The sequence below is a fragment of the Scomber scombrus genome, chromosome 6 (assembly GCF_963691925.1).
Source record: "Scomber scombrus chromosome 6, fScoSco1.1, whole genome shotgun sequence".
Taxonomy (NCBI): Eukaryota; Metazoa; Chordata; class Actinopteri; order Scombriformes; family Scombridae; genus Scomber; species Scomber scombrus.
In genome coordinates this window covers 4,392,824-4,407,360 of record NC_084975.1, presented here as the reverse complement: position 1 = coordinate 4,407,360, position 14,537 = coordinate 4,392,824, and the positions used below count along the sequence as shown (strand labels likewise).

At 40.1% G+C, this 14,537-nt stretch overlaps 1 protein-coding gene across 1 annotated transcript in view; it reads right to left on the bottom strand.

Annotated features, from left to right (window-relative positions):
- Positions 1 to 11,396, bottom strand: part of cttnbp2 (cortactin binding protein 2) — a 115,694-nt gene extending 104,298 nt beyond the window's left edge. The window contains exons 1-2 of the mRNA XM_062420423.1: positions 11,268 to 11,396; positions 3,941 to 4,048 (exon numbers count right to left, since the gene is read on the bottom strand). Coding sequence (XP_062276407.1) covers positions 3,941 to 4,048; positions 11,268 to 11,396 — 237 coding nt within the window. The remainder of the gene's footprint in view (positions 1 to 3,940; positions 4,049 to 11,267) is intronic.
- Between the last annotated feature and the right edge of the window lie 3,141 nt (positions 11,397 to 14,537).

The following is a 14,537-nucleotide window of genomic DNA, read 5'->3' as shown; positions in this document are numbered from 1 at the left end:
GCCGGGCGGAGAAGTGAAATAACCGCTCTCTTCCAAAAGTTGAATTTTCAGCCTAAACTACTGACTCAACTGGAAACATCCAGATTTGGGTACAGCCTCACTTTGTGAGTAGCCTAAGCTTAGTTTCTGCTATCTTATCGTTTTGGTTCTCTAGCTGCACACAGACAATATGGTTGAATGCAAAGCTCTGCAAAATATATGGAGCCATTTCAAGTGCGCCAGATCAGGCAATGAAACTGCTAACTGCCCAGCATGGAAAAAACTGAAAATCTAAGTATGCAACTAGATGGTAAAGAAATGTAAACAATCTAGCAGATAAAGCCCCAAATATAATTCTCAGGAGTTGGTGGAGACCAAACCAGAGCTAAAAGGAGAGTGAATGTTACTTCGTCAGGATTTGCTCTCCCTTATTGGGATAACAAAGGGCCATTAACAGTCATCGAGTGCTTATCTTTTACTGCCTTGATGACATGACTGATGGATGGTGGCTTTCAGACATTCACTTCTTACCAGTGTAGGAATGTCAAGGACATTAATAATAGTTTTACTGACCTTCAGATTTTCTGCGTTCATGCTTTCTATAACCAACACTGAAGAAGCTTTACACAGTGTTGTGTTTTTGTAAAACTGTTCTTTGTATTAGCGGGAAATTACCATTGGCCATTGGCCAAACACTTAATTTTAGTTCTGGCTCGTAAGCTTATCCACTTCAACTCAGGAAGCTACTCAGCCAAAATGTACCCAGTTGATAAAACAGTGAAAGCAGCTTCATTATTTTGGAAATGCGCTTTGCGGCTGTGGCCTGTCAATACAAATAAAACAGTTTGTTTCCTGCTCTGAGATTTGGGTAAAGATGGAGTCTCCAAATGCCCTCTGAAAAGCTCTTGGCCCAGAAGAATGGGTGACTTGTGTTGCCGTCAGCCACGGTAATCATGTGATATCGCTGTTGTTCAACTAATCTGCTTACGGCCTCCTTTCTTTTTTCCAGGATGAAACCTGATACGGCAGCTCAGCCAGCTTTAGCCACACGTTAATTAATCTGCGGCACCAAAGCTTCTTAATAACACCCAAACACGGCAAACAATCGTTGTAGATGTGCCAAGCCATGGAAGTTTGGACCTTCCATTTGGTGTGGGGGCCGATAAATGGTCCAGTGGGGAATTGGTGGACCAAGACAACGAAAAACAACATGAACTAAAACTGAGAGGACACAATACTCAGTTCTGTGTGTGTAGCTCTTTGTAACTGTGCCAGTGTAAGGTGCTTTGGAAATGCTGACTAATGAGGCTAGTTAGCTTGATTTGTGGTTTGATTTAAAAAACAAAAAGGGACATCATTGTGCAGTGACATTGATAGCCCTTCAGCTGGTTGCCAGATGATGCTTTTCTTCTAGCTATTGTCGGGGGGGGGGTGGAGAAAGAACTGGAAAGCGAGTGGTTGGGAGCAGTTGGCTTAATCCTCTCTGTCACACTGTCCCGCTTTGTCAGAGACGATACCAGGCCTCCACTTTTCACCCCCGCTTTCGCATCTCATCCGTCCTCCATCGCCTTCAGTCAGATCCGAACGGACGATCTAGGCCTCTCACCCTCGATGCATCTTTCTTGACTATTTCCACTGTATCTCTTTTATTTCTTCCCACCCTCCCTTTCTTCAATCTCTGTTCCTCTCTGTCTCTTCCTCTGTCTGTCTCTGTCTCTCTCTCGGATGGGGCTTATCTGCGACAGAACAAACAGGCTCATTGTGTTTTGCGAGAGCCGTCAGGGCAGCAGAGACCAGGCTTATTTCATTGAAACCTGGATAGGATATCCACCCACAGGGGAGAAGGGGCCTGCAGGGACCCTTAATGCCAGCAGAAAACATGGGTGAAGTGGCGGTGGAAAGAGCCAATAACAAAAACACAAAGGGACAGAGAAAAGGTGACATTGGGGCTCAGACTGTCCTAAATTCAAAGAAAAGATGACAGTTGAAAGGTATGACGAAGCATAAAATATGGACCTGAATGAAAAAAGAAGAGGGAGGTGAGAGGAAAAGTAAGTAAAAGATTCAAATCACTGTGTGGAGAGAGGTAGGGAGTTATTAGGTGCTGTTCAATATCAGCAAGGTCAATGACCGTAAAGCTGCACAATAGGCTCAATATCACAGAAACCGAACAAAATGTCTGCAAGCTGAACAGCAAAAAACACCACCAGAACACTAGGGATGGTTATGAAAACTAAAAGGTCACCGGTTCGATCCCTGCTTCAGTGTTTGGAGCAAAGCATGGAGGCTCTATGTATTGTTCCAGAGCATCAATGACAAGCCTTCAAGCTGAAAGTGTATGTGTAGGAATGAGTCGCACATTTAGAGCCTATTAAAAAAAGCCTTAAAGTAGAGCGTGGACAAACTGAGGCACAGATTCTGACCTAAATACAGAGGTGCAAAGCCAAAGAGGGACATGCAAGAGTTTGTTCAGAAATAACTTGGTATACCTGCCCCTGCAGAGAGTGAGGCGACCTGCAACGTGAGGGCGAGACAGGTTGTCTCCTCGTCTGCAGGGACACCACACAGAGTCATCATCTGTGCAGCATCAGTGTTAAGTAACCACAGATCAATGTCGTCCATTTAAACTCAACCATGCCGTCATCGCACACCTATTACGCTGTATAATACACACACACACACACACACACACACACGCACACATTCCAGCTCTATTTCATTCACCAAGGACAGTAAAGGTTCAAGCTTTGCAGACACTGAACCTCACAACCTCACAACCATATTTCATTGTGTTTAAATGAAGTGCAGGACACACTGCAAAGAGCAGACTACAGTGTAATGGCAGGTAGACCAATTGCTGACAGTAAGCAGCTTAGCTCAACACTCATTACAGGTTTTATAGATTGGGTTCAAACAACATATGCGCTGGTTTACTTTCCCACCAGCTGTGGAGATGTGTGACCACTGCCTCAACTCTTTTTAAAATTGATTTTATAAGTTTGCTGCAACATTACTGTTTGAAAGCATCCAGCGATATTGATGTAGGACACAACGTGCTGCAAATCGATTTCAGATCCTTATTATCATAATATTTAGAAACAAAAATCAAGGTATAATCCAAAAAGGCAACAAATAGTGAACATTATCTTTTTTAAAGTGTAGGTGGAAATCCCCTAAATGACAATATTACCACCAGAGCAGGATGGGAAATTAGCGCCAGCCACCAGTCAAATTCTGGTAAATTATGAAACTGGCTGTGATGATTTGTAGATTTGCCAGTGACTAGTATATGTTCACATTATAAAAAGTTAACTTTCCCACAATGGCAGGTAGCTTACCTACTGATGTGGCTGATTGAAGAGACTAAACTTGCCATCTTTAAAGTTCACTAAATAAATAATATAGCAGTATTCACCTAGAGTTTCTACTGGCAGATAAAAACCAAACAGCATCCACCTAATTAGTCTTCACTGGTCACTGAGGAACAAAAAGAAGCCAGAAACCAGCGAGTTCAATCATCTGTATAATCACTGCTAGTTGAGCGGGTGGTGCCGGGTTGATTTGAGCACACTGGCCTTTCAGGAAGGAAACAAAGTGCTAACCAGTCGCTCAGCCAGCTCCCTTTCAAGAAAGGCAATTAGAGAGGCTGCTTATCTGTGGGTAATTACAAAAGGAAAGAAAGAAACCGTGAGGCACAGTCTTTCATCGTGGTCACACAAGTGTTCTGCATATTTCTGGGATAACGCCACAGATTCAGATTTTGTGATATCGCGTTCATTTAGCGGAATTCATCACATTTATCGTTCATTAAGCCGAGTGACACAAACTCAATTCTGGGTCACAATTACGGCTAATCGTCTCATCTCAAGACTGTTCAACAAAGGCAATCTGCTCCGAAATAGGCTGTGTTCGTTTTAAGCTGAGAAGTTTAGACTTGTGTAAGTGTGTCATTCGGACTCACCCTCAGGGCCTCTATGACCAGGTCTCGGGCCTCCAGCTCTCCCTCCATGATACTCAGCAGGGTGAGCAGCTCTGGCTTGCTCAGGTTATCCATGTTGAACTCACATTTCTGTAACACAGCACACAAACATGTTACAATCATGCAATCAATACAAACACAAGCATTAAACCTTAAAACTTCTTTAATATCCATCGAATTGTTTCCACAACCATGACCAAAATCTTACATCCTGATACAGGTAATTTTATATGCCGATAATGATACCTATCTGGATATAGAAAATTTTAATTCAGTGGATAAGTGGTCCATGCTTCCCCCTCCCCCACCACGTAATTTTTTAGTCACAACGAAATACACTAAAGAGCATAATAAGATACGACAGACGTATCCGTATTGTCACATGATATATATCATCATACTGCACAGCCCTAGTTGAAATCTGCAGGTTCAGCATCCTTTATTTCATTGTATTTGTCTGTGAAGTGCTACACAAATAAAGTCTGATTGATTTATTGAGCTTTACCACACAGCATGTAAAATGTAGCATGCTGGCATGGCAACGTTAGCATGCATGTATTGTATAAACATATGTCCACAGTTTCTTTAATTAATTATCAGCAATGTTTCTTCGAGTCAAATGCCAAGTACAAACACATAAACACACACACACATTTTCAATTCTGCACTGTCATAGTAACATGTACTATACTGAAAATCTACTGTCAACAACCAGAGTTATCATACAACATGTAAAATTTAGTGTGCTGGCAAGCTAACGTTAGCATTAATAGGGGCATACTGTATGTACATATGCACACAGTTGCTTGAATTAATCATCAGCAATGTTTCTTTGAGACAAGTACCCAAATACACACACATACATTCATTTTCACTTCTCCACTGTCATAGTAACATGTACAGTATTCAGAATCATTACACAAATCAATCAAACTTTGGGACTCCTACCTACCCACAATGTTGCTAATGGTGGAAAAGATTGTGCTGTATTATGCGACTGCAACTAACCCTAACCCGTAAAAAAAAAAAAAGATCAAAAACCAACCACAAATCCATTCGTATAGTATAACACACATCCAAAATGTTGACTACTTCATATGAACTCCACCAGAAAAAAAGAAAAAAAAGTTGCTAACATGACGAATGTTCCACTCACTCCCAGTGTCCAACTGGTCTCATTAAGTGCAGCCCTCAAATTAGGCTAGATGTCTCGTTCTACCTCAAAGCCATTAAGGCCTAATTACATTTAGCTAGGTCATTAAGCACCTACATGGTCAGTGGTGACCGCAGGGCTTACGGGTGGAGATGACTGTAATTGGGAGTGACCAGACCACTTCATGCTTCCCCTCATGTCAATTAAAAGCTTCTTCCGGTCCACTTTTAAAAAGCTAGACGGCCATGTGTTGGCTCGGCCTTGTGGGTTTACAGGAAGAAGGCAGGACTTGTTTCAGGTCAAGTCAATTTCAGTCAGCTTTCATTAAAAGCAGCAATGACTGTTTATTCAGGGGGTTACTCAAACCTAAAAGTGGTATGAACTTAAGAGGACAAATATAACCATTTCCTTTCCTCATTTAGAGACAATATTTGTCATTCAGTACTGCCTGACTCACTACTTCCAACTGACTTCATTTAATTCTATTTAAATCATTTATTTCTGAGTACACCCACTTCATTATGAGGGTTCCATTTAACAATGAGATATAGTTTCAACTAGCTTCAATAGCTGGGAGGGCTGTGCAACCATTTTATATACAAATAAAAACTTAAACTCAAAGAATAAAAAAGTTGCATTATTACAGTTTTAACCCCCCCAAAAGTAGGTTATCAGTGATAATTCGCTCAGACAGGATGAGCTATAGCATCAACATGGTTTTTTTTTCATGTTAATTCAACAGTAGTCATAATAATAAATAATATATTAGTGCACTAGATAATAAATAATACACTACAGCTTAAATGATTAGTCGATTAATGATAACTAATGAATAATTTAAGTAATATTTCAATAAAACACCCCCAACTATCTCTGTTTCCAGCTTCTTAATGTGAGGACTTGCTGCTTTTCGGTTTGATATCTTTGTAAATTGAAGACGTTTGGGTTTGGGACAGTTGTTGGGGCAAATTATGCAATTTTAAATCTCCTTGGACACTGGAAATGAAAATACTTGTTAGTTGCATCCCTAATGTACAGTATGATAAGGTAATGCTGAGAAAGAGGCCATTTTGACCAGTGAAATTACTTTTGTGATGGAAGCCTGGCTTTACTAGTATTAACATTCAATAATAATCTAAAGTATTTTTCATCAAGACATAGTTTTTTGGGGGGAAGGGTGGGGTGACAAAATAATTATCTAAAATATCTAAAAGAGAGGGAGACAGAAGGAGAAGAAGAAGGTGACAACATTTTCACATCCGTAAACAGCACAGTGTCAAATTGTTGTGTTAAGGTTGCCTGAATGGCATTTAAAGTAAAACCCCAGTGAGGAAAATTAGTGACATTCTTGGCCGGACGACTACAAAAATGATGTAACCTCACAAAGAAAGGCCAAAAAGATAACCGTGGAGCTCGGTGACAGAAGAATTTCCAATTACCGTGTTGGCGACTAAACTGCAGCCATCTGCTGAAAAAGCCTTCTGGAGGCACAGCTGCATTCCCAATATCTGGAAGCTTTACATCGGGCTATTTGTTCAATAAAACCTTCATAACCAAAGATGGGAAAGGCAAATGGAGGAAGAGCGTCTTTGGCTCAGGAGCACATCAGGCAGATTGCTACCTACTCATTCTGGTGACGTCTAAGTTGTCAACCTGCCATTTAGGACTGATTTACAAAACTACATCTCAGCCTCAGCCAAGATTATTCCATTTCATCAAGGATCCATACACGTCTCCAGAGGTCTCTCTCAACCAACAAGCACAAAATATGACTTTATGCAGGCCGGTCTGAGCTTTCAACAAGCTGCTGCCTTCTATGTGTCCTTTACACGCTCCTGTGACGTTGTTTATTTCACCGTGAGGGGAAAAGTTCATGCTCAAACAACTGGAACAGAGGTAATAAATCTAAAAAAAAAATGAACAAACAGGCCAGTGCTTTCCCTTAAAATATGATGCTTTAGCCAGAAAAGCTTTCTTGAGACAGGTGCTGAAAAACATCACGTTATATCAAGAAATCAGTGCTTATGTCTGGTGCCTGCTCACTCTTATGGACCTTATTTTTTTCATTTTCAGAACAAGGAGCTGGAAAGTGTTGCATCAATCACATGTTTCAGTTTAGTCAAACCACGTTTTTATACTGATGTGATCACGGCAAGCTTGGAAGTAAAAGCCGAAGAGATTCCAAGGGATTGATTCATTCCTATCAAGCCGTCCAATCGATCCTCGAGCCCCCTTTTTCTTTCCCGGCAGCATTTTCATCGCTCAGAGAATTGGACGACTCGGGGAGCCTTGATGGACGGCAAACCCTGATCCATGCTGTGCTGTCATGGGGTCTCGGCTGGTTGTGAAGTGAGGGTGGAGGGCAGAGGGCTCCTTCTCTCTGGCATTTCTGCACAGTGAGCAGGTGAGGGAAGCGAACACTAATTTGTTCCATGAGCCGTGTGCTGTGCGCCAAGGGCACGAGCAGCCTGGCTGCCAGTCAGAGGCTCGCTGTTAGCCCCGGTCCACTTAATAAGGCCTGTGTCATTTCACTCTGAGCCACAAGGGAGAGGAACCGCTTACTCTGTGCAAAGTTCCTCCACTGTGTTCTGTTGGCAACAGCCTGCTTAGGCCTGTAGGTTTCTTGCAGGCTTGTGTCCTGTTACTTGGAGAACAAAACTGTGTGATGATGACAGCCTGTAAATAGACGCCCATGAGGGGTTGCCAATGGTTATGGAGGGAAGATGGGGAAATCAATATGAACTGCAGGGCCGGATGAGCTTAAAATGATCATAAAACACATAGTCTCGTTTAACTCTCGTAGAATCTAGCCACACAGATAGTTTTTTATTTGCCTTGTTAAAGTTTTGAGATGTCGGTCTCACGCTATCACCAGTTTACTATCACGCTATCAACTGTTACGCTTCACGGTCTGTGAAAAAAAGGTATTCATGTCGATTACATGATGGTTTCGGACAAATAAAACCAAAACTATCTGTATATCTCACATACCACTAAAGGTAAGTGACAGGTGACAACTTTTTCTCTGTTGATACTGATTCAGATACCTCAGCTCAGGGTGTCTGTTGGGACAGAGTAGGTACTGATAAGAAACCTGTACTACGTTTTTCCGAAATTTAAGATCTGCATACCTCACTATGTCAGTGAAGTAAGATAACATGAAGCAAGGGGACTGCTGTGGCACTCCACTGTGACTGAATGAAATATTGATGATGAAACTGTATTTAATGTGGATCAGTCACGTCATGGGCAATACCTGATCCACTCTTATTGCTGGAAACAAAAACAAAAAATCACATCTACCTCCATTGTGTTGGGTTAGAGGCAGAAATCTCAAGAGACAAACATCTCAAAATGTGGAAAAGACAATAAAATCTGCATGGTAAGATACCACTAGAGGTATTTGGGTGAACCAGCCCTTTAACTTACTTGTTTACGGGGTAATTTGAACCCTTGTATCACAGCACAGAAATGGTGTGTTGTTGTCAGGAGGAAGAAGCCATGACATTACAGCCACTCATGTTCATGGCACTGTTCCAACATGGCAGCATATCCCACATAACAACTGGTGACTGCTCAAAGGCCTCCATTACACAATACATCACAGGGTTGAAGTTGGGGTTGAATCACTCACATTCTAAAAGGGAAATTTGGTGTTTTTCTACCATCTAGGCTTTATTCTGTAGCTTTGGCTATCATTCCTGTCTGTTAAAAGGTAACATTTTACATATCGAGCAGTCATATGAGACCAATTTCACCATTTATTTAGAGGTGAAAAGATAGCAAACGTGAAAATAGCGACCCAATCGCTCCATCTTTTATCTGATTTTGCAGACTTCTCACTTCAGCTTTCACCTACTGTAGTTCCCACAGCTGTGCAAAATAAAGTTTCTCTGTGCAAAAGATTCAAATTAAACATTTTGCAGGTGCTCACTTTAAGTTTCACCTCCAAATGAATGACTAAATCATTTTTATCTTTATGCTTCTTGTTGCTGTTTTCTTTGCTTTTAACAAACATCCCTATTGTCTGAACTGCATATAACACTTTTATTGTCTTCTTGTCTCGTTGTCTTTTTTTATTGTGTTTGCGTTTCCATGGTTTTCTGTTTTCATCTTCTCTTACTGCAGAAAGATTTTCCTCTTGTGTGGCAATAAAGATCTGAAGTGAACTAAAAGGTTGTCTTACACTGGCACTGCTTGTATTTCTTGTCTTGTTGGACTCTTCTAGCATTTCGCCACATTATCAGATCTCGTCACTTGGTAAAAATAAAACCAAGTTCCTTTCCTTTAACTTCTAGACAAGTTGTAGACATGCTGTCTTGTCACACTAATGTGTATTATGGTAAATGAGTAGGAGGTGACTGGCAGAGAGCCTCTCATTGACCTCTGACCCCTCTCTGGACCATGTGTGGCCAGTCCTTCAGAGCCCTCACAAACAAGAAACTTCCCCCACCTCTGGCCAACAACAGAGAGACTGACAGGGGTAAGCAAAGAGCAAAGTGCTTTATTTAACCACAGCAGGCATGATGGTGGCAGGCGGGGGGGTGGGAGGGTTTTGGAGGCGGAAGCCCCTTTTCGTTGGCCAGAGCACGGAGAAGGAAGAGTGTGTTGGCAGGGAGACTGGTAAGACAGAGCTGAGGAGGCTGCCCAGCTCCCATGTCTCTGGAGCACCTGTTCGCCTCAACGCTAAATGTAAAGTAGCCTCGAGGCAGTTCTGAGCGCGCTCCCAGTACTCCCAGCTATGCCAGCTGAGTCACTGAAATTAAGACCAATTTAGAAAGGTGTCTGGTGAACCGGGCCTCCACCCCCTCCCCTCCTCCCTCCACTGTGCTGCCTCTGCCCTCCATCCACCCCCGCAGCACTCCTCTCCCACCATCTCCTCACCACTCAACTCAAACCCACCCACACTACCACCCACCCACCCACCTCAGGGACTGTGGCTGATTTCTATTCCAGCAACACATTTCCACCGGCCTGCCTCTTCAATCTCACAATCCGAAGTCATGCTTTTTGTGATTTAATGGGATGCAGAGCCGCGTTAATCAGAGGCTAAATTCATTATGAACGGCAAAAGGACGAAAACTGACACAAAAACTGCATCACTGCCCATTCTGCATTAAGGTGTCCGCTCGATAACAGCGATCTGACAGGTTGCATTATAGAGGCAACTGAAAGGCTATATGACCTCCTTCCCTCCCTCCCGCCAGTCGGGGCAACAGATTGATCACTTTGCACAGAGGGGTGGAGGAGCCACTGCCCTGCCACATATGCTTCAACCTGCGAAAGGGCAAGCGAGAGAAATCACAACTCGGTGTGTGTAAACAGGTGAAGCTCAACAACAAACATACTTCTTTAAAACAAAATAGGACACCTTGACTTGCTGGTCTTGTCAGACACTCAAAGAGTAACCCATTGGAAGAGTCACAGCTTTGTAAGGTGAGCTGTGGGAGCGTGTGAGGATTCATGCTGGACTAACTGGTGTAGTGGGGGGACTTTAGGGAAAGAAAGACCCATTTTCATGCCACAATCATTTCCAACAGAGCAACCACAAAAAACCTGAGTCATAACAGAAAATCAGTTGCAAATTCTTTTAAAAAAAGAAAGGTGGAGTAAAAAAAAAAAAAAAAAAAAAAAAAAAGATTCACCCTTTGGCAGGGAAACACATCTGTCACCAGCCTTGATAAATCTTTTTTTTTTTTTTTTTTTTTTTTTTTTTAAGGATTTAACTCTCAAGCAGCCAGCCAAACATGTTGCATTTAAGTCTCTGCGTATTAACCCATTTACTGTAATACATATCAACCTGTGTAGCAAGCAACGATTTCTCTGTGATCAGGCGCAGGATAACATTACAACTGCGGGATGAATGTTGAAAGCAGCCAAAAGGGCGAACAAAAGAATTCACTATCATGCCTGAAATTAAAAAAAGAAAACACGCTATCCGCCTGTTTGCAAGCCTGTTAGAGCCTCTTTGGGTTATTTATCACCTCAAACCGACACCAAATCCCTTGTTTTTCTCCAGACATTGTCGCCAGGATCCCGCTGGAGAGAAATAGATGCGCACTGCATTCCTCCCCCTTTTCACTGTGACTACTCCAATGCCACACCGATAAAAACACCCGTGTGGCTTTCACATTTCCCTAAAGCCTCATGTCTTACCGTGTCGATACTTCCCAGCACGGCGGTTGCCAGTGTTTGTACCGGAGGAGGCTGCTCTCCGCTGGCTCCCTCCGACGCCATCTTCGTACTGTAGCGGTCTGCTGGAGTGAGGGCGCATCCGGCACTCATTAACTATTGCGCTGCTGAATGCAAATCACGCCACGGAACGGCCATTGAAAGAAAAAGGAGAGCCGAGATCTGACAAAGCTGTGGGGGGGGGGAAAGAGGGGGGGGAGAGGGGAGGACGACAGGTCTCCGCCGTGAAAAGCCAACAGCAGAGTGTGCGGGTTGCAGCAGGGGGAGGCGGGCAGTTCTTGTAGGCGTGGACCGACCGATGCGTAAAATCCAGATGCGAAGCACCGGTGCGCTCCCAACTGGAAAGGAGGTGCGTCTCGACGGACTGATTGACAACAGCATTTGTCGGCCTCTGTGTGAAAAACGAGCCAGTGGGTGTGTGCAGGGTCTTTAACAGTTCACTTATATTCTCTGTGCATTAAATATCCTCCAACATGAAAGGTCTTAAAGCCTTTTTCCACTTCTGTGTGTGTGTGTGTGTGTGTGTGTGTGTGTGTGTGTGTGTGTGTGTGTGTGTGTGTGTGTGTGTGTGTGTGTGTGTGTGTGTGTGTGTGTGTGTGTGTGTGTGTCTGTGTGTGTAGGTTTAAAAGTGGTCACATAAACATGTTGAATCTAAAAATACCAGATGAAATAATAGTATAGTATATAGTAAAGTATAGTACTGTGTAGTATGTATAGAAGTATTCTATAGTGTAGTATTGTATAGCGTAGTGTAGTATTCTATAGTGTAGTGAAGTATTCTATAGTGTAGTGTGTAGTATAGTGTAGTGTAGTATTCTATAGTGTTGTGTAGTATTCTATAGTGTAGTGAAGTATTCTATAGTGTAGTGTAGTATTCTATAGTGTTGTGTAGTATTCTATAGTGTATTGTAGTATTCTATAGTGTAGTGTAGTATTCTATAGTGTAATGTAGTATTCTATAGTATAGTGTAGTATTCTATAGTGTAGTATTCTATAGTTTAGAGTAGTATTCTATAGTATAGTGTAGTATTCTATAGTGTAATGTAGTATTCTATAGTATAGTGTAGTATTCTATAGTGTAGTGTAGTATTCTATAGTGTAATGTAGTATTCTATAGTATAGTGTAGTATTCTATAGTGTAGTATTCTATAGTGTAGTATTCTATAGTGTAGTGTAGTATTCTATAGTATAGTGTAGTATTCTATAGTGTAGTGTAGTATTCTATAGTGTAATGTAGTATTCTATAGTATAGTGTAGTATTCTATAGTGTAGTGTAGTATTCTATAGTGTAGTGTAGTATTCTATAGTATAGTGTAGTATTCTATAGTGTAGTATTCTATAGTGTAATGTAGTATTCTATAGTATAGTGTAGTATTCTATAGTGTAGTGTAGTATTCTATAGTGTAATGTAGTATTCTATAGTGTAGTGTAGTATTCTATAGTGTAGTGTAGTATTGTATAGTGTAGTGTAGTATTCTATAGTATAGTGTAGTATTCTATAGTGTAGTATTCTATAGTGTAATGTAGTATTCTATAGTGTAGTGTAGTATTGTATAGTGTAGTGTAGTATTCTATAGTATAGTGTAGTATTCTATAGTGTAGTATTCTATAGTGTAGTATTCTATGGTGTAGTGTAGTATTCTATAGTGTAATGTAGTATTCTATAGTATAGTGTAGTATTCTATAGTTTAGTATTCTATAGTATAGTGTAGTATTCTATAGTGTAATGTAGTATTCTATAGTGTAGTGTAGTATTGTATAGTGTAGTGTAGTATTCTATAGTGTAGTATTATATAGTGTAGTGTAGTATTCTATAGTGTAGTGTAGTATTCTATAGTGTAGTATTCTATAGTGTAGTGTAGTATTCTATAGTGTAGTGTAGTATTCTATAGTGTAGTGTAGTATTCTATAGTGTAGTGAAGTATTCTATAGTGTAGTGTAGTATTCTATAGTGTAGTGTAGAATTATATAGTGTAGTGTAGTGAAGTATTCTATAGTGTAGTGAAGTATTCTATAGTGTAGTATTCTATAGTGTAGTGTAGTATTCTATAGTGTAGTATTCTATATTCTATAGTGTAGTGTAGTATTCTATATTCTATAGTGTAGTGTAGTATTCTATAGTGTAGTATTCTATAGTGTAGTGTAGTATTCTATAGTGTAGTATTCTATAGTGTAGTGTAGTATTCTGTAGTGTAGTATTCTATAGTGTAGTGTAGTATTCTATAGTGTAGTGTAGTATTCTATAGTGTAATGTAGTATTCTATAGTATAGTGTAGTATTCTATAGTGTAGTGTAGTATTCTATAGTGTAATGTAGTATTCTATAGTATAGTGTAGTATTCTATAGTGTAGTATTCTATAGTGTAGTATTCTATAGTGTAATGTAGTATTCTATAGTATAGTGTAGTATTCTATAGTTTAGTATTCTATAGTATAGTGTAGTATTCTATAGTGTAATGTAGTATTCTATAGTATAGTGTAGTATTCTATAGTGTAGTATTCTATAGTGTAGTATTCTATGGTGTAGTGTAGTATTCTATAGTGTAGTATTCTATAGTATAAAGTAGTATTCTATAGTTTAGTATTCTATAGTATAGTGTAGTATTCTATAGTGTAATGTAGTATTCTATAGTATAGTGTAGTATTCTATAGTGTAGTGTAGTATTCTATAGTGTAATGTAGTATTCTATAGTGTAATGTAGTATTCTATAGTGTAGTATTCTATAGTGTAGTATTCTATGGTGTAGTGTAGTATTCTATAGTGTAATGTAGTATTCTATAGTATAGTGTAGTATTCTATAGTTTAGTATTCTATAGTGTAGTGTAGTATTGTATAGTGTAGTATTCTATAGTGTAGTGTAGAATTATATAGTGTAGTGTAGTATTCTATAGTGTAGTGTAGTATTCTATAGTGTAGTGTAGTATTCTATAGTGTAGTATTCTATAGTGTAGTGTAGAATTATATAGTGTAGTGTAGTATTCTATAGTGTAGTGAAGTATTCTATAGTGTAGTGAAGTATTCTATAGTGTAGTATTCTATAGTGTAGTGTAGTATTCTATAGTGTAGTGAAGTATTCTATAGTGTAGTGAAGTATTCTATAGTGTAGTATTCTATAGTGTAGTGTAGTATTCTATAGTGTAGTATTCTACGTATATTCTATAGTGTAGTGTAGTATTCTATATTCTATAGTGTAGTGTAGTATTCTATAGTGTATTGTAGTATTCTATAGTGTAT